At 46.3% G+C, this 20,412-nt stretch overlaps 1 protein-coding gene across 4 annotated transcripts in view; it reads left to right on the top strand.

The window, feature by feature from the left end:
* Positions 1-1,241: 1,241 nt before the first annotated feature.
* Positions 1,242-20,412, top strand: part of SUFU (SUFU negative regulator of hedgehog signaling) — a 98,064-nt gene continuing 78,893 nt past the window's right edge. For all 4 annotated transcript variants that reach the window (XM_027907622.1, XM_027907630.1, XM_027907613.1 and 1 more), the window contains exons 1-2: positions 1,242-1,438; positions 7,114-7,248. In XM_027907622.1, coding sequence (XP_027763423.1) covers positions 1,257-1,438; positions 7,114-7,248 — 317 coding nt within the window. In that variant the 5' untranslated portion in view covers positions 1,242-1,256. The remainder of the gene's footprint in view (positions 1,439-7,113; positions 7,249-20,412) is intronic.

The raw sequence follows: 20,412 nt of genomic DNA, 5'->3' as shown, positions 1-20,412 counted from the left end.
TTTCCATTGGCTACATGTTCTAAAAGCACTTGGAATGATCTATGACTGAAACACGGGGTCTTGAAATTAATCAAAATGAAACTCCATGTCAGTGAGTGCACTTGAAGGCTGATTCAGAACTCACCTGTCCTGTCCCACATCTCTCCTGCAGATATGGACTTTTCTCCTGTTGTTCCTGCCTGTAGCCCAAGCAGATAATCACAGAATTACAGAATATGCCAACTCGGATAGGATCCATGAGGATCACTGAGTTCAATTCCAGGCCCTGAACAGGACCGTTCCCAAGAGTCAAACCATGTGCCCGAGAGTATTATCCAAGTGCGTTTTGAACTCTGTCAGGCTTGTTGCTGTGGCCACTTGCCTGGGAGCCTGTTCCAGCATCCAACAACCCTCTGGATGAAGAATCCTTTTATTATATCCAACCTAAACCTCCCTGAAACCACTTCAGGCTGTTCCCTCGGATCCTGTCACTGATCACCACAGAGAAGAGAGCCGTGTCAGCCCCTGCTCTTCCCCTAACGAGGAACTTGAAGACTGCAATGAGGTCTCCCCTCAGTCTCCTCTTCTCTAGGCTGAGAGTCCAATCTCAGATATTTACCTTTAGGGATCTTCACCATTCAACTACTGTAAAAGAGGGGCAGCAGAGTGGAGGGGTTTAAATTATTTCAAGACCAGTGGTTGCATCACCTCAGTGAATGCCCAGAGACAGTTGTTATGTAAATAGGACTTTAAACACGCACCAACCACACGCTTTGCAGGTGTAGTTTTAGCTGGGGAACAAGCCAGACCATCACTGTGCTTCGTACACGGGTCTCCCATCTCCATGAGGGAGCCCCTCTGCCCTCACCCACCGCATCGCCCCGCCCACCGAGCATCGCCCCGCCCACCTGGATAACCCCGCCCCTCGCTGTGCCCCCGCGCCACCGCTAGAGGGCGCGCTCTCGGCGTGGCGCGCCGAAGGGGGGGAACAAGAGGCGTGGCCACCCTCCGCACCGGGCGTCGCCATTGGCGGAGCCGCGCTGTCACTCACGACGCCCGGGCCGTGTGGCCCCGCCCACTACCCGCGGAGCTCTGCGCCGCGCCGCCATTGGCCGAACCGCGCTGTCAGTCACGCCGCCCGGCAGCAGGCCCCGCCCCCTCCTGCCGCGGCCCCACGCAGCCGCTTGGGCCGGGCCGGGCCGGGCCGGGAGCGCCGGGCGGGATCGCCGCGGGGTCGGGACCAGCCGGGATCCGCCGGGACCAGTCGCCTCCGGGACATGGAGGGCGTGCGGCAGGGCGGGGGGCCCCCCGCGGGTGGGCCGGGGTCCGCCTCGGGCTCCGCGTCCGGGTCCTTCCCGTCGCTGTTCCCGCCGGGGCTGCACGGGATCTACGGCGAGTGCCGCCGCCTCTACCCCGACCAGCCCAACCCGCTCCAGGTCACCGCCATCATCAAGTACTGGTGAGGCGGCCTGGATGGGGCCGGGGTCTCGCGTGGAGCGGGAGGGGAACGGTGGGGCCGGCGCCTTGTGTGGGATAGGAGAGGGTTTGGGAGGAGCGGTGGGGCTGGGAAAAGCAGTGGGGCTGGGGACGTTACAGGGGGTGAGGCCGCGGGGCTGGGTTGGGTCGCAGCCAGGGGAGAGGGACCGCGAGCTTTGCCCTGAGTTTGGGATGGGATGCTCTTGTGGCCGGGATGGGATGGAGGCGTTGGGAATGGATTGGGTGCCCAGGAGATGTGCTTGCGGGGGTCCTAGGGAGGATGCATTGGCAGTAAGGGGAAGGGTGTATTGGGGTTTCTGGGGTGATTTGAAGGGTGCGTGAGTGAGGGGTGGCTGATGAAGGCCGTGGCTGAGGCAGGTCGTACGAAAGGGGAGTGTGTTACTCTCTGGAGCGTTCCCACAGAGGGTGAGGGGCTGGAGTTTCCCCTCCTGGACAGGAACCACGAGCTCTGTCTTGTGGCCGAGAGCTTGGGGTTCCAGCGTGGTCGGTACTAACCGGAGCGATCCCGCATTCCGGCCCCAGGCCGGACTCACGCCGTGCATATCAGCAAAGCCCACGGGGCAGTGCCTGCTCCTCTTGGCCTTGCATAGCCATGTGTTATTGCAGACTGTGAATCTGCTGCTCAGTGTCTCTGCTGACACAGTGTCTGACACCGGGAACAGCCGTTGTTTATGTGGGAGAGTGGCATGAAGGAAGTACTTGGACGTTTAGCTACGGAGTGAGTGTCTAGCATCTAACTTCTTGTGAAGAGGAGTTCCTTTTGCTTTTTGCTATCGCTTTGCTGCTCAGCCGCCTCTTTCGGGCCTGAGGAATGTGATCAAGTCACGCTCGAGTGTTTCCTGTACCTGGTATTGACCAGTCCCTACCCCACCACTTGGAAAAAGTTTAGTCAATGCTCAGCTCCTTTATTTACAGTTCATTTTAACTCTATCTGGTTAGATTCCTGAGGAACAGCAGAATAACATCCTCCCCGGTGGTGCTCTGACAGACAAGCTATTGCTGTTGTTTTTCACAGTGCTGTTGATTTTTATGCTGTTCTAACCAGAAGTTTGTCTGTTAGCCCTTATTGCTTAGGGGGGGTTGTACTTAAACTGACTCAATGAGCTGAGATGTTGCAAATCCGAGACTTCAAAATACAAATAGTTTCCTAACTGTCTGTGTGCATCAGTACTTTGGTGACGGTCTGATCAGTCTGTTTTTGTACCCATTTCTAATCTCAGATATTCAACTCCAAGGAGTTTCCAGTCACCTCGATTTGGAAGTCAGCACTTCTTTCCTGTCAACAGCTTAAAACAGCACTGACTAGAGTGATGTAAGATTTGTGGGGGTTGAGGGAAATGTAGGTATATATTGAAGAGTGGCAGAGACCCTTGTTTGGGAAGAAACTTTGCTGCTTACTTGCTTAAAGGATTGATTAGGATTTCACTGCAATTGGAGCTCAAACACTGGAAAAACTGCTATTGGCAGTGATGGCAGGTTGCAAGTAAGAAGTAGTGTGAAGGCCTGTTTATCCTGGCACTTTCCACGTAGTGGTTCTTACGACTGTCAACTCAGCAGCAAGAGCCAGCAGCAAGAGCCGAGAGCTTTGCTTGTGGAAACCAGAGGTGAGATTCTTGCTGCTGTCCTGTGCAGGAAGTTCTTGTGCGAGGTGAAGCCTATGTGGACACTGCACGTACCTTTGTTAGATGAAATTTGTAGCTTGGTTTTGTGAAGTCTGGTAAAATGACTTTTCACAGCTCACTCTCCACTAATCTGTCCTCCTCTGCCCAGGCTGCCAGCTGTTAGCTACTTTAGATTAAAAGTGGAAATTGCTGAACTAAGTTCCCTGCCTTAGGAGAAATATTGTAACACTAAATCAGCTTTTAATTATATGTATCAGTATCTCTATGGTTAACAGCGTATTTTTTTTTTTGTTTGAGTAGCTGAAGTCATAGTCCTCAGCTTGCATGTCAGAGCAGATCCTTACTATGTAACATTGGAGAATCTGCAGACCTCCATGCCTATTACATGGAGGAGTTTGGCCATGTGAGTTGTTTAATGGAACTAGTCTTTTTGTAAATGCTATTTGCATATCTTGGGAGAGAATTTGTGATTCAATCTTTTTCAAGAGTTTCTGGCTGTGTTTATGAAGGCCATGTGCTGAAATGGAGTTTTTCTCTATTGATGCCCAGTGTCCACTTCTATTATAAAATATGGTTGAGTATCTTTAACTGAAATATCTTGTTGCATAGAACTACTGGTGAAACAAGCAAATATATACTTTCCTTTGTGGCAGGTTTTGAAATAGGCATAGTTTGGGCTGCCCTGTTGGTTTTTCAACACTTGTCTTGAATTTAGGCTATATACTCAAAAACCAGTGCAGTGGTTTGGTCTGCAGCCACTTGGGGATCACGGATTACTTCTGAAGGGTTGTCTAAAGGTAGCTGTGAAAAGCAGTCCTGTTGTCACCTGCTGGGAAGTGACTATGAACCATACACTAAGAACTTCTCAGGGTGAATGAATTGGGAATTTTTGAATTTTTTTCCATTGTGGATCTGTTTCCTCTGCCGGCTTTGCGTTTCTACTTCCACAGAAACTTCAGAGCACTCTAAACATCAGTCAAAAGAAGACTCTTGGTGCAGATGCAAATCCGGGGTTTCCCCTGAGGCTGCCCTTCTTGTTCCTGAATGAGCTTCATGAATAGAGAATGTAACAAATTTGTACTGTACCTCTGGCTTTGAAGTTCGGCTCTTCCTAATAAAATCCTCCAACGCTTCCAGCTCTTTGTGTGAACGCATGTACTGATATGTAGATTGTGATTCAAGGTCGAACCCTGCCACGGCAGCCGTGGGTGGGAGGATGTACCACAATAGGCATCAGCGGCGCCCAACCTTAGAGCAGTGAAACCTGCCACCGAAACTGGATGAATATCTGTGCTGACTAACCTTTGGTGAGCCTTGGGTTCGCTACTTGCTGTGCTCCGGGTAGCTGGCTTAAAGCTCGTGCTGGATGGTCCTGCAGTTGCAGTGGTTTTGGGATAGGTATGTGGCTTGGATATGTGTTTTTCAAAATTTAAGTAGTCACTGTTGCAGGCTTTTTGTTTACCTCTCTTCCAAGCCTACCGAATTTCTCAGAGAGTAAAGACAGTCTGCTTGGGTCATCGAGCAGCATGTAAACCAGTGGGTAGTGAACTCTGTCTAGGACTGCTCTGGACAGGACAGAATTTGGCTCCCCTGAGCTGGCTGGTGCTGCATCGCTGTGGTCACCTCCTGCATAGCCCAGAGAGGTTTGGCCTTTGGAGGGAAACACAGGGCTGCTGACAGGAGTGTGGGAGAGGTGTCTGCCTCACCTGGTGCAGTCTAGGCAGGACTTTCCGTCTGCATCAAACCTGACAAATACGTTTGAGTAGCCCTAGGGAAAAGCACGTACTCAGTGGAACAGTCCCTGTCCTGAAAAAGGGCAGTGTAAGGGTTTGTCTTGTGTGCTGTCCATGTCAGAGTGCCTGTGTCAGCAGTGTTCCAGCATGGATTGTTTGACATCTAAGGTGTTACTAAACCCAGTTTGGAAGCAGGTTTTCTGCATGTGGGAGATGCTGGTTGTTTATCAGGTGGTCCCTTCACTGCAAATCCCACACAACTGCTCTGACCACTTACTAATCTCTCACACTGGTTTGCTGGTCAGTGTATGAATCTCCCATGCTCTGGAGTCTCCACAGTCAGGGTGGTAACTGTGTGGCTCCTGCTGTTCACTGCCACTCCTTGGGAGCGAGTGATTGTCCTGACTGGAATTTCTTCCGTTTGGCTACTTCCATTATGGATCCCTGGAAGCCTGAGCACTGGCCAGGGCATTGGTATCACGCTCTGGACAGAACCACCTGAATGGGTGTTTGTGGTAGAGATCCCAGCCTCCAGTGCAACCTTGTGCTGGCGAGAGGGAACAGGTAGGGTATGTCTGAGGGGACTTGTGTTTTCCTGAGTGTTTCAAAGTATTGCTAGATTTTGAGAATGGGTTTTCCCAGGTGGCCACTGAGGATCAGATTGTTCCATCCTGGGCTCTAACATGCATTCCTCGGGCTTGCTCACCAGTTTGCCTTTTACTCCATGAAGATGCTGCTTGTCATACGAGAAGGCTGCGTAGTTCTGATATAGCCCTCACAAATGGACTTCTGTGCCATTACTGGGGGTGGGCTACTCACCCCCTCTGTCCTGCCCCAGTATCCTGGGATGCATCCTTGACTGACCTACTGGGGAAACTGGAACTGGTCTGGAGCCACCACGGTGGCCTTATGTGACTTCAGAGGGGGGAAGCTGTCCTAGGGAAAGTCACTTATTAGATAATGGCTCTGCTTTTTTTTCCTGCAGCAGTAGGTGGGGAGGCAGCACAGCACACCTGTGGGGAGAGCCCTCAGGCCTTTAATATAACAGGCTGATATACTACTTTGGACAGACTTGATAAGGTTGGGCAACAGAAGGTGGGCAGAAGATTTCAAATAATGTGTCTCTGTGTACTAGGGCTGGGTCCATCTGTCTAGCCACAGAGACTTCGTAGTGGAGACTGCTAGCCCCAGGGCTAGCAAAGGAAGCACAGGCGTGCCCTGCAACCTGCAGATGATCCTGTCAGGATCTGAACAGACAATGCAGATGAGGGGAATGAGTGTGGTTTCAATGAAGGGAGGTCATCTTGGTTTGGATTTTCTTGTTTGGAGCAGTTGAGAGTTTTACTTGGGGAAAAAAAAGTGAATTGTAGGCAGGAAACAGTTAAACAGCTGCTCACACCGTTCTGTAACTGCTTGTAGTAGGTGTTTTATGACTGACAGGGTGAACTGCAAGCAAAACAGTCTGGCGTGTTCCTTCCTTCAGCGGGGAGTTGTCCTGCCTTGCACCGGCAGATGTAACGGGAGTGGCAGGAGGAGCGTGCCGTGCTCTCTGCTGGCACACTGGCCTCGCTTCCCTGTGCCTTGTAACAGGAAGGGTGGATGCAGGTTTTGGTGATCTCTGCTTAACAGGACCTGGCTGTACTGTATTGACTTTTAAGTAATGTTATTTTAAGGAACACATCATAGTGTTGAAGCAGAGGATGCAGTGATGCTCTTCACTCGTTCTTTACTAATGCAAATGGTGTATTTTACAAGTTCTGGTGCTAATTCTTCTGAATGAGTTTTTTTCTACTTCACTCTTTTAACTACTTCCTCTGTGTTCATAAGTATGGAGTACTCTCCTCAAAACTTAACCATTTCAAATTCTCCTTTGAGGAATAGCATCACTTTTTTTGAGGTATATACCTCTGGACTGAATTAAGAACTTGCAATGCAGATACAGCTATTGCTCTTTAGTAGTACAATTTTCCATTTTTCTTTGTGTATTGTAGAAGTTTTAATGTGATTTTCCAGAGGTTTTTATGCTTTAACTTTTAAAACATTGTAGTATGTTGCACACATGCACTTTGCCTTCCTGTGCTTGAATCATTCTGGACTTAACCCAACCTTTCTCCTCGATTTTTTTTTTTTTTTTAGAGGTAACTAGAGCGTGCTAATTTAATTTTTGTCACTAGCTGTGTTTTAAGCCAGGTCTTTGTACAACCTCTTGTAGCACCTGTGGAAACTTACCATTTGTCTTGAATAAACTAACTTACCCAGGAATCTTTCTGTTTTTAATGCAGGCTGGGAGGACCTGACCCTCTGGACTATGTTAGCATGTACAGAAACCTGGGAAATCCAGCGCTGAATGTTCCTGAGCACTGGCACTACGTCAGCTTTGGGTTAAGTGACTTGTATGGAGACAACAGGGTACATGAGTAAGTACCATTCAAATTTTGTAGCTGCATGTTGTGTTTTGTGTTGCATTTTGGGACCATGTAGGTAAACCCCTGTCCTGCTGTTCATATTATTTGAACAGCTGGTTTTCTGCTGAGAATACCCTAGCCCTGGTCTCACAAAGGATGAGGTATGCCTATTCTTGTATGTAGAGGGATTTCTATGTTCCCCTCTGCAGGCTTTGAAGACAATATATTTCTTTTCTGTGTTAAGTCGAGTTGTTTTTTGTTAGGTTTTGTTTTTTGGTTTTTTTTTTATTTCGTTTAACTGGTTGGGAAATTTTCTTTTAACTGTCTGTCTTGTTGTGTTTTTCACTGTTGGTAGTCTGTTATGGTCATATGCCTAAATCCTGACCCCTCCCTGTGCATGTTAAATGCCTTCCTCTGGAAAACTGCTGTAAGGGCATTTTTCCTATTGCTGGCGCAGCAGTGTTACTGTCAGCAGACTGCCACCCCAGTGGCTGCTGTATAAAGTGCCAATTTGTGTAACAGAAGCATAAAACTCTAATTATTTGACTGTCTTTTCTCCAGTAATTAAATTATTATCTTAGCTTCTTGGTAAGGATGGTTTCTAGCAGACATTTTGTTTTAGACCAAGCAGGGAGCATGAGCTAATCTTACCCTTGTCTTTCTTTAACTGACCTTGCTCCTTAACTCCAGTTGAAGTGAGTAGCAGTAGCTAAGCAGTCATGATCTCGGGGCTTTGAACGTGGCCTTTTATCCGGCCAGAAATGCCACAAGGTTTCTGCTGTTGTTGTTTAGTGAAATTCTCTTTGCATTGTTTCATGGTTGCAGGGTAAATATCCTTGATGAATGTTGCAGCAAGGGCCCCAGTTTGCTCACCCAAGCTTTCCTCCTTTTGTTTGTCTTGATTAAGGTTCAGCCACCATTTTTTTTTTCACCCAAATGCTTCTCTTGTGACAGCAGCAGTCAGGCAGTTTCTTTAACCTTACCCATGTCCTCAAGGCAGTTTCTCCTGTTTTGTTTTTCCTCCTTGTGTGTGTGATTACAGAACCGTTTTTCAGAAGACAAGTCTCTTAAGACTGGAGTTTATACAGGACCCAATGTCACAGATATCTGCCTGGGACATTTAACCAACACGTCTAACAGCTAACTCCAGTCATTAGTAGCAGGGGCAGAGGAAAAGTAGGGCAAGTGAAAGAAATAAAGGCTTCCTTCCCTTGCTTCCACAAGAGACCCTAGTATGGGCATGTAGGCCTTCATGTGGTGCCTTTGTTCTCAGATCATATGTCATCTATGCCACTGAAAATCTGAGGTTGCCAAGATTAGATAACCTGTGTTTGCCCACCTTGTTGTGATGGGACTAATTTCGGAGGGAGTAAGAGCTGTATTGACTTCTTTTCTTTGGTGACTTGCCAACCTGAGTTTTTTCCATAATGAGACTGTTCTTTTTACTCGGACTTTTTTCTGACAGTTTTGGGTGAGAGCAGGGAGTGGACATGAGGGTCTCAGCTGAAGACATGAAGGTTGTTGTGTTTTTATGAATGAAGATGCAAATTCTGTAAAGACACGGCTTCCTTGGTCCTGGTACATGCTCTGAGTTCTCACTCCCAAAACCTGTTGTGCTTCTGTAGCAGAACACTTGGGGGTGGAGGATCAGAAGTGTCACACAGGTGGAATGTCACAATTTTAAATAACTTCCTGGCATGAGACCTCCTAACTCTTCATACTGTCATATGGTTTGGTCTGGAAGTTTGGGTTGAGGTAGTGGGACATGCCTTTTGCTGGTTGCAAGGCACAGGAATTAAACTCCCATCTCTAGACAAAAGCTGCAGGTGATTTCCAAGGCCTGCTGAGTGAAGCAGGAGGAAAATCTGTGCCATGCCCTGGGAGGTCTGAAGTCCCCAACTGCCCTGCCTGGACGTGATCCTGGGAGGAGGCTTAAGGGAGCGGGTGTGCCTTGACTGCCCCTGGCATCACACTGCCAGAGGCTCCTGCAGCTGGGCACTGCATGCAGATAGTAAGCCATCATTGCTGTGCTGCTTTTGGGATACTGGCTGCAACCTCTTCAGCATAGGCCTGCTCAGATCCGTTGAGGTGATCTCTGTGCCCTGAGTACATGCATATGTTTCCCTTCTCTCTTGTGTGGCAGGAACAGTCTTCCTGGCTCCAGAGCACTGTGTTCCTGTGTCACTTGCCCTGAGATGTTAAGCTGTCTACAGTCTGTCACCTTTAATTTGGCCTCATTCTTGGAGCCACAAAACTTAATACTAGTTGTGCTGTCAAGTGGGTGGGTTCTGCTTTTGTGTCCAAAAGTCTTAACTTACAATTATGCGTATGGTAGACGTTTTCAAGATCTACACATCTCTTAAACACTGAAGCTGAAGTTACCATCGGGTAGGTGAGCACTGTAGCCTGCCCAAGAGACGATTTTCAAAGGAGCTGAGCACTCACCAGCAATTCTCACTCCCAAGAGCAATTGCTGTTTGCCAACTACTCTTGAAATGCGATGGCCATGGGGACTGCACTTCAGACTAGGCCTGGGTGCACACTGCAGGAATGTGGTGGATTTCCTATGCACTCAGGAGGCTCTTGTTCTCCAACAGGAGAACAATAAACAATAAAGCTTTTGTTTAAGAAAATGGGTATCAGTCTCTTTGTTGCTGGAAGGGCTGTGGGGTTCTACTGTCCCAGGTAAAACATGCTGCAGAAGGATTGGCAGGAGCATGAGGTGACAGGGGAGTTGTTTAAATCTTTGCCATATTTCTTTTAAAGCTGGTGTGGCACTGAACTCTGCTCAATTGCCCTGGCCTCTGGAGATAAGAGTGAGTTTGTGGGTTTTTTGGTTTCCCAGCTGTCTCTGCAAAGACTAGAGAGCTGGATCTGCTTGTGACAGTCAGCAAGGTTCCTACAAAAGGGATGTGCTTCCATAACCTTGCTGTCCTTCATCCTTTAGAAAGGCAAGAATAGTACACTGACAAAGGTCTTTTTAATTGCCCAGCTTGACTTTGGGTAATGCATAGCTTATTACTTGTGGACCTCCTCTGGTAATACAGTACAATCTAGAGCAATCGTAATGCAGTTTTAAATGAAAAGGACTCTTTGATTTTGCTGAGTGAACTAACACTGAATTGGAGGCCCCTGTATTTTTATTTATAATGGAACGGCAAACAGATGTAGCAAATAATGTGAAAATGTTGACTTTAATTTATATTTTTTAATAAGAACCTGAACAGTCTGAAGTGGAGCTCTCCCTGTGCCTCCTTGTTGACAGATTTATTTTCAGTTAAAGCAGCACTGTTTCCTGCTCTGCTTAAATATCAGCTATGCTCTGCTTGCGGAACTGGTCTGGTTTTAAGAATCCACAGAATAACATGGAAGAAATCTAAGAATTTCAAACAGGGAAACCTTTTTCATTTAAAACCCCTCAGTGTTTCATGGTATAATTGCAACCATGACACCAGCTGTGCTGGGCTGATAGCTCTAAAAATCCTAAATCATGACGTCATGACAACATTAGGGAACCACAGGCCTTTCGGTGGGATTTCATGCCAAGCTGCTTGCATGGAAATAAGTCTCTCCAGTTGAGCATGTTGCACAACTTGAGTGGCAGCAGAAATCCTTCCAGGATGTTTTTGCAAGTTATACTCTGTTTTTAGCTTTTTTTATCTCCTTTCAAGTCAAAACAAATGTGTGACTTCTTGAATCTGTTCAGCAGGGTTAAAGTAGAGCCTTTTATCAGACTGTTCTTGCTTTCTGAGGAGATTCTGCACTGCAGTGGCGAGTGTGTGTGCAGCGTGTCAGTGGGCAGGGACCATCTGACTGGTTCCATTGTGAGAGAGGAGTCAACTGCTCTGGTGCCCTTCTCCACCCCTTGCCAGCAGCAACACCCCCAGCAATGCCAGCAGTAAGGAACGTGTCCGTGTGCATCTACACAAAGCACGGTGCCCCAGCTGGCAATTGCAGATTCGTGCTCCAATGCCAGGCCATCAGCAAAAAGCACACATGTTTATTTCAGCACCGTGTGCATCAGAAAAAAATCCCAAAGTATGCAGCCCGAGTCACACAGGTTTCATAACTTTAAACAACTCTCCAATTACAGATTCAAGGATTACCTCACCTGTTCCACCCTATTTTCCACCCACCATATGCCCCCCTCGAATTGCTTCGAAGGTCGTAAAGCAACCCCTAATGCCAGGCATCAGTGTCTTTCTTGCTGTGTTCTTCTCTTGACTCCTTGGTTCTGGCAGTTTCCCGCCTTCTGGAACTGGTTCAAGGCCTAAACCCGGTCTTGTGGATCTGTTTTATCATCTTTCTCGCTTTCTATCAGTCTCTTCACAGGTGCAAGCAACCCTCTCTGTTTTTATCAAAATTCTTTCCTGTAAAGAATCTTCACAAGAAATTATAAACTATGCACTTTCTCTTGAGAACTTCCAACCTTACTAAAATACATGAGCTTTATGGCTGGCACTCTCCTTCTGAAATGCTTAGTCTAAAATACATAAATTCTATGGCTAACAATTTCTAAAGTATTTAATTTTATGGCTCCATATGGAGGACAGGTGTTTGAGGAAGGCAGCATCAGCAGGCGTAGCTGGAATTTGACTCCATCAGTGGCAACATCAGCTTCAGCTACTGCTGAATGCCACCTTTGCATCAGTCTTCACTGACAAGACCAGCCTCCAGGAATCTCTGACCCAGGAGATGAGTATAAAGGAATGTTGGAGGGAAGACTTTATCTTGGTCAAGGAGGATTGGGTTAGAGAACACCAAGGAAAACTTGACATCCACAATCCTTGGACCCTGATGGGATGCATCCATGAGTGCTAAGAGAGCTGGTGGACAGCATAGCTAGGCCATTCACGATTGTCTTTGAAAGATTGTGGAGGTCAGGAGAGGTGTCCGAAGACTGGAATAAAGGGCAGGAAGGAGGACCCAGGGAGCTATGAGTCAGTCAGCCTCACGTCATTCCCTGGAAAGGTGATGGAGCCACCCATTCTGGGGGCCGTCTCTATTCACAGAGATGACAAAAAGGTGATCAGGAACATGAATTCACTAAAAGTAAATCAGGCTTGACAAACTTGGCTTTCTACAATGAAACAACTACCTGGATGAGTGAAGGAAGAGCAGTGGATATTGTCTACCTCGACTTCAGCAAGGCTTTCAACACTGTCTCTCACAACATCCTCATAGGCAAACTCAAGATGTGTGGACTGGATGAGTGGACAGTGAAGTGGATTGAGAACTGGCTGAAGAGCAGATCCCAGAGGGCCATAATCAGTGGCACAGGGTTTAGATGGAAACCTGTCACTATTGGTGTCCCCCAGTATTGTTTAACTTCTCCATCAGTGGCTTGGATGAAGGGGTTGATGCCTCCTCAGCAAGTTCACTTATGACACAAAGCTGGCAGGAGGGGCAGGCACTGATCTCTTCTCTGGGGTCACCAGTAACAGAACCAGAGGAAATGGCCTGAAGTTGTTTCAGGGAAGGATTAGGTTCGATATTAGGAAAAGGTTCTTCACTCGGGGGTGGTCGGGCACTGGAACAGGCTTCCCAGAGAAGTGCTCTCAGCACCAAGCCTGACAGAGTTCAAGAAGCGTTTGTACAACACTGTCAGGCACATGGTGTGACTCTTGAGGATAGATGGTCCTGTGCAGGGCCAGGAGTTGGACTCGATGATCCTTGTGGATCCCTTCCAAGTCAGTATATTCTGTGATTCTCTGATTCTGCGATACCCCAGAGTGCCGTGCAGCCCTTCAGAAGGGCCTCGACAGGTTGGAGGGATGGGCAGAGAAGAACTGTCTGAAATTCGGCAAAAGCAAATTCAGGGTTCTTCCAACTGGGGAAGAGTAACCCCAGACACCAGCACAGGTTGGGGACTGACCTGTTGGAATTTAGCTTTGTGGAGAAGGCCCTGGGGGTCCTGGTAGACAACCAGCTGTCCATGAGCCAGCAGCGTGTCCTTGTGGTCAAGAAGGCAAATGGTATCCTGGGGTACATTAGGAAGAACAGTGCCAGCAGGTCAAAAGAGGTGATCCTGCCCCTCTACTCTGCCCTAGTGAGGCCTCATCTGAAGTGCTGTGCCCAGTTCTGTCCTCCTCAGAACAAGAGGAACATGGAGCTAATGAAGTTGGTTCAGTGGATGACTAAGGAATTGGAGCATCTTTCTTATGAGGAAAGGCTGAGAAAGCTGGTCCTGTTCAGCCTGGAGAAGAGATGTATGAGAGGGGACCTCCTCAGTGTCTAAGTGTCTGAATGGAGAGTGTCAGGAGGATGGAACCAGACTTTTCTCAGTGGTGCCAAGCAATAGGACAAGAGGCAATGGGCAGAAACTGATGCACAGGAAGTTCTGCCTGAATATGAGGAAGAACTCGTAATACACTTCCTGTGCAGGTGACAAAGCACTGGAACAGATTGCCCAGGGAAGATGTGGAGTTTCCCTCACTGGAGATATTCAGGAACCATCTGGCTGCAGTTCTGTACCATGTGCTCTAGGACGACCCTGCCTGAGCAGGAGGTTGGACCAGATGAGCCACTGTGGCCTCTTCCAACCTTACCCATTCTGTGATTCTGTGATACTGCAGTGCCAGGATGTGTTCCAGCACTGGATTGTGCTGACACAGGGCTTTGTAGGGTTGTCCAGGGAGCTAAGAAGGGATGTGCATTTACATCAGACTGACTTCTGTCTCCAGTTTGCTCTGAGGCCAAGGCTGAATCTTTACTTAAATGTTCTGTAGTTCCAGTGCTCATCCTTTTGGTTAACAATGTAAAGAAGTACATGGAAAATAAAAACCATGATGTGATAGAACTCCTGAATGCCTTGAATAATCTTATTTATATTAAAATTGCAGGGTTGTAATTCAGAGCTACAATAGATAGCGAAGCTTAGATTATGGCTAGGTTAAGAGATAAGATTTTTATTTGTGGCCTTCCCACATCCCAAGAAGAAACAGACCAGCTGTGTTTTGATGTTTACTACACCATCCTCAGATTAACAATGGTGGTGGGGTTTTGGTTTTTTTGGTTTTGTTTTTTTTTCCACGGCGGCTGGCCAGGAGCCGAAGTGCAGCATCCTATTTGCATAAACCCAAAGAGATTACAGCTGCCTTCATCTCTATTACAGATGCAGGGTACCACCCGCTGAGCCAACAGGTTCCAACTTGCTGTGGTCCTTTTGATTTGTGCTGCTTACCATTTGGATCAGGAGGGAGCGGTGCATGCCGGGATAACGTGTTGTCTCTGTGGGTGGTGCCTCCCTATTAAAGGTGAGGGTAAGCATGAGCCTTTCAAGATCCCCAGTCCAGCTTGTGTTCTGCTTGCTTGTATAGATCCTCTGAATGACCTTAACTTGTAAAAGGGCAAGGATGCTTGTTAGAGCTGGGAGGAAGAAAAAGGAGCGCAAAACTGGATCAGGTAACAAATGCAAGGCTTGCAGAGGGGTGGATGTTTTCTGGAAGGCTTTTTCTGAGTATAAAAGGAGTTTGAAAAGAGTATTTAGAAAATAGCCTGAAAGTTGGAAGGAGTGCTCTCTTTCTTTTGAGTGCGTGCTGGCTTCTCCTTTGAACCTGCATGAATATAGGACAGAGTGGTGCTGACAGCTGTCACTTTAGTGGCCTCTTAGTTCTGTAGCCTTTCATAAATTTAAAAGCTCACTGCCCTCAGCTTGCCAGCCTTTGGCCTTAAATTTTGCTGTTTAATGGGTCCCTAAGTGCTTTATAAACCACATGCCTAGAGGACGGCTGAAATATTACAGCGAACTCCAAGGTGACAGTGAACGCTTTTAAAATGGTGAAGACTGACTGTGCCCCTCTTTGTTTTCATGAAAATGGGATAAAATAGGGGGGCTTTTGGAAGACACTAAGTTAGAGAGAGGTGGTGGTGGTTGTGGATCCATATTTCAGATAAGATATTTTAGATTTCAGCATGTCTACCTTTAGAGATTAAAGATCAAATCAGTTTAGTTTGGGAGTTGAGCCTGGAATTCAAAGAAAATAGTTTAAAACTCAAGGTTTTCTTCCATCTTTCGTGGGTGTCCAGTTGCTTTCAAATGTAGCGTTGAAGCATATTTCACAAAGAGGAATCTGAGGACTTTCTTAAATAATCACATAGATCTGTAAACCCTTCCTTATTCATCCTGGTTTTGTTTTCTAGGCTGTTGTCTCTGAAGTTAAAGGACACCTGCTGTGTCAGGAGTGGCTGTGTGGTAGCTACTTCAGCCTATGGAACAGGGACATAAGATTGGGTGCTCAAATTGAAGATCAGGAAACAGTAGTTCTGTTCCTGGTCAGACTTCGTGATGCTGATGATGTGATGGGTTGTTTGTAGAGGTTTACAATCACCTTGAAAGGCTTCTTCCAGGTCTTTGTGTTGCCTTGGCTTCATCTGTGGGAATTAAATTTAAGCCAGTGTACTGAAGAAATGTTTCTTCTTCCTACAGTTACTGGAGGTGGAGCATCTGCCCCAGCTAAAGGGAATAACATGGATGAGGATATTAGTGAGCATCAGTTTAGGAAAGAGGTACAAGAGTTAGGACTTGGAGGAGAGAGAGTCCTAGGTGGGAACCATACTCTGGACTTCATTTTTCTTCCTAGGTCTTGTTTGTCTGTGAAAGACTGACCACAAATGTAATTCTTATTTTTCCATTTGGTCTTTTGTCTGAGGCGGAGGGAAGGAGAAGGTTCATGGCAGAGTGGGAAGGAAGAGGCAATGGAATTAGGGAGTTCTGTGACCAAAAAAAGGTATTTTCTTTTAATGGTAGCTTATTTGAGAATCTGTCAGAGTTGGAATGAGTGGTTTAGCTGCATGGAGGGATAAAATCTGATTTTTAATGCGTTTGTCTCGTTGATGCCGAAAAGTCAGAGAAGAGACTCTCAAGACTCAAAGTTTTGAGTATAGAAAGCCAAAAAGCACACATATTTATTGCAGTGCTGGGTCCATCAGAAAAAATCCAGAGAGTGAATCTGGAATCACACAGGTTTCATAACTTTATACCACCCTCTAATTAAAGATTCAAGGATTACCTCACCTATCCCACCCCATTTTCTCCCACAGTATGCCCCCCTCAAATCACTTGTTTTTCTCTTGAGTCCTTGGTTCTGGTGCAGTTTTCTGCCTTCTGGACATGGTTTAAGACCTAAACCCAGTCTTGTGTAATCTATTTTGTCTTCTTTCTCGCTTTTATCATCTCTTCACGGGTGCAAGCAACTGTCTCTGTTTTATCAAAATTCTTGCCTGTAACAAATCTTCTCAAGAAATTATAAACTACACACTTTCCCTTGGGAACTTCCAACCTTACTACAATATGTGAGTTCTTTATGAGAGCTAAAATATATGAGAGCTAACACTCTCCTTCTGAAATTCTTAGTCTAAAATACATAGAATTTATCTATGGCTAACAAATTCTAATAAAGTACTTAATTTTACAGCTACATTGTGGTTAGATTTTTTCATGCCTATAAAGATATGAGTTAAACTGAGCTTTTCATAAAATGAAGGCACTTATTTTAAGTCTCTCCTGTGTGGATTGTCTGGTGTCTAGTAATACAGCTGTGCTTCTACTGGAACTTGATTACTGGGAGCACCTGTACATCCTTCTCTTCTGTCTGGCTGTTTGGTTTTGCATACTTTGTAGAAATGTGACATGTAGACATTTTGGGGACAAGTCTTCCTTTGAAGGACTTGATTGAATTTGACCAAGGAGTTTAAAAATTGTGGAGACATTTTAAAGAAGCATATGCACAGGTGTGATCTTGTAAAATTTAACTCCCTATTTCCCAGGCAAAAAGCCCAGTTAAACCAAGCGTTATGCCTATTTAGGTGCCCCACTAAGGGTGTCCCTTCAATGGCTTTGCAATACACCAGAACCCTCTAAGCCTTGTGTTTGACTGCTGGAGGCAGACCTCCCTTGAAGCTATGGTCACCAAAGGGAAATATTTTTTCCTCCTCCTGGGCGCTGCACACTTGGCTTCCAAATGTCATTTGCTGGAGGTAGTTAGTACCCTTAATGAAATGAAAGATGTGGGCCACCTACGGAGAGCAACCCACTTTGTGCTGAGGTCTGTCTGTGTTTGCCTGCAGAGGCTGTGGGACGAGACCATGCTTCAACTGTGTTAGGTTTGGAATGGTTTTTTTGAAGCATTGAAGGAAATTCATTTAGCATTTACAGCACAGTAGTTGAATTTACAAGAAGGACTGCTTTCAATCAAAGAAAAGGGGGAAAAAGATGGGAAGTAGGTTTATAGCTGAGCGTTCCTGAAGGCCAAGCCCCACTTCCTGTTTAGTGCATCTGCATGTGCATCCCAGTAAGATGAGCCTCTCACTGTCATGCAGGGGAAGGGACATAGTGCTCAAACTGGATGATTTTTTTTTTTTTTTTTTTTGCCAGGAGAACTTCCACTTTTATGATCTTGGCACATGGAAGGAGAGTTGATCTGAGGCAGGGCTTTCTTTCTCTCACCTCCCAGCTGGGTTAGTGCTGGATGATGTGGGAGAGCTTTCAGACTCTACTCTCCCATTAAGTTCAGCCTACCAGGAGGAGTAGTGACTGGGGAGGATCAAAATTGGGTCATCTAGTGAAAGATTGCTTTATGGGATAAATATCTGTTTAGGTTGTTCTAAAAATTAGGAATTTAAGGATTTCTTTTTTTTGTCAGTGGGACATGAAGGTAAAAGCATTTTTGAGCTGTGTGGCCATTCCAGCTGAGAGATCAAAAGAGAGTTGACTTTTTTATTCCATTTGCTTCCTGGAGTAGTGATAAGAACAAACTGATATTTGAAGAGATAGAGCTGAATGTTATTGATCCACTTTTTTTCCCTCAATGCAGATTTAGTGTTGGGAACATACCTTCCTGACTAGTATTAGAATAGTAAGTGTTTCTTGATGAGACAATGGTTACAATTGGTAGCAACAAATTACCACTGGTAATAAAGTTGCCAATGGTATTTGATTTTTGGGCTATTGGTGTTTCTCACTTCTAAGCTGGAAACTCGTAGCGATTACCTAACTCAGCTGCCTCTCTACTGTCATCTCAATTTTGAATCAAGGCCCAATAGGCAGTGACACCAGGCTAACAAAAGAGGGCTGCAAATCTTGGTGGTCTCCCATTCAGATGTTATTCCCTTCCTTGGACAAAGGGGTGACTAGGGCTCCTGAGTGCCACTCTGCCTCCAGGGATAGTAAACAAGGAATGGATCACTGGTGGGAGGCATTTTTTGATCACTTAACAAAGCTGGGTAGATGGGATACCACCTGACAAAGGGCTGAGGTTTAAAGGAAGATTTTGCAAGGGCTCTTAAGAATAAAAAGAAAAAGAAAAAAAAAAGGCCGAAAAACTGGCGCTTTTTGCAGGCTGTAAACAGGGTGGGCGGACGTGAAGGGGGACCCGGCCATTCTTGGGGAGCTCTGATTTAAGCCTGGAGGATAGAGACAAGGGAAGGAGGGAAGGGCGCACAGATGGCTCATTGTTTTGTCTAGCTCAGCATTCTTGCACTGCCTAAGTGAAGGGCAATTGTTTTAAAATCCTTTTTGCAAAGAGTGCTCTTTGCTTTCCAGCTATCCTTGGTCCCTGTAAACTGTAAACTAGGGGGGCTGGTCTTTAGCACCCATTAATTTTGGAAGGTCAGTGCTCTGTCCTAGGGGCCCTGGGCAGTTGCTGGGCTGCGAGGCATCGCTCCTGGAAGGGAGTGGGGGGAAAGAGTGTGTTTCTGGGAAAGGCACTGCAGCATCTGGGGAGAAGGCGAGAACAAAAGGATGTACACAGAGGGGCTGATGCAGAGCAGGGTCTGGCTCAGGGGCCTTTACCAAAACCTTAAAATGCATTATGAAACTGGCACATACTTTACCTGCAATGATATCTGATGTGCAGTATAGTTTTCTGCTAGGGCTTGGGGGGGGGGGGGAGTTGTAGCAAATAATTCATGAGTATATAGAAATACTGCCGTTTCTATACTGTTATTCTTTCTACCTCTCCAGTTGCACTGGCATAGCTCCTTCCCCTCCTCCCCTGTGAATTGTTGTGGCCTTTCTGGAGCAGGGGCCCTTTTTGGCATAGTCGACAAAAATAAACCATAAAGGCAGCTGTTGTTATGAATAAGGCTCAACAGGGGAATTTTACCAGTAGAACTACAGCAATATAATTATACTGGTAGACTAGTTACAGTAAATTTCCTCATGAAGACAAGCCTTAAGTTGACATTTCCTTGCTAAGTTGAATCCATATGTATAACCTTATTACGCAAAAATAATATGTCTCTGGGCCTTGAATTCTTTTTTACCCAGAAGAGTAACATTAAGCAGAAAAGCAAAGAACTTAGTGTTCAGAGATAGATGGGGGATTTTCTGTAACAGAGTGGCTGCGATGAGCTGTACCCTGAACTCCGTGTTTTACTGCACTGGTTATTCCTCCTAAAGTGGTCAGGAACGTGAGGAGCGTGTTTCTGCTTACAGCACTAAAAAGCAGTGCTGAAATATGCTGTAAGCTGACATCTCTCTCCCAACTTCATTCCTGTTTGAAAGACAAGCAGAGCCATTTTGCAGTTTCCATAACTGAAGTGGTTTGGCTGAGAGGCAAAACTATTCTGCCACTATTAGAATCTTTAGGGGTAAGCCTGGAGCCACTGAAAGGAAGGTGGGGAATGATGATTTCTTTCCTTTTTTGTTTGATTTTTAAGATGCAAAGATCTTTTTTATCCTTTTGGATTTTGTCTTACAACAAATGGAGTTTGTGTAATGTTCACAAGCCAAATGTTTATTTCTATAGAACAAAAATATTGACCTACCTTTGGAAGTTTCAAATGCTTCAAAGGAAAGACAGTCTTGCAGAAGAAGCTTAACATTTAAGGGCCAATTAAAAAAAAATGTATCTAGAGTAGACTTTTCATTGCAGCTGTCTCATGTTTCCCTTTTGGGAGTCTTTAACCAGCAGTCTGGTGCTTTCTTTTCCCTGCAATTACAGCACAAGCTCCAAGGGCCTTTCGTTGCCTGTTTAATTGATTGAGAGGGAGCCCCCGGTGGTGTAGAGGAAAACACACTGCACTGTCACTGCAGAGACCCGGGTTCGATTCCCGGTCGGGGCCCCTCCCCGGGCAGATGGAGCTCGTTAGCCCATAAGGCAATCCATCTACGTCCTGAGGACCTCGCTGCCACCGTCCAAGCGTGCTTGGCCCCGGCAGATGAACCTCAGGATT

Source organism: Empidonax traillii, unplaced genomic scaffold (assembly GCF_003031625.1).
Source record: "Empidonax traillii isolate 1590-97213 ecotype Southwest subspecies unplaced genomic scaffold, ASM303162v1 scaffold27:size3997909, whole genome shotgun sequence".
Taxonomy (NCBI): domain Eukaryota; kingdom Metazoa; phylum Chordata; class Aves; order Passeriformes; family Tyrannidae; genus Empidonax; species Empidonax traillii.
The sequence above is the reverse complement of the archived record's forward strand: the minus strand, read 5'-3'. Positions and strand labels throughout refer to the sequence as shown.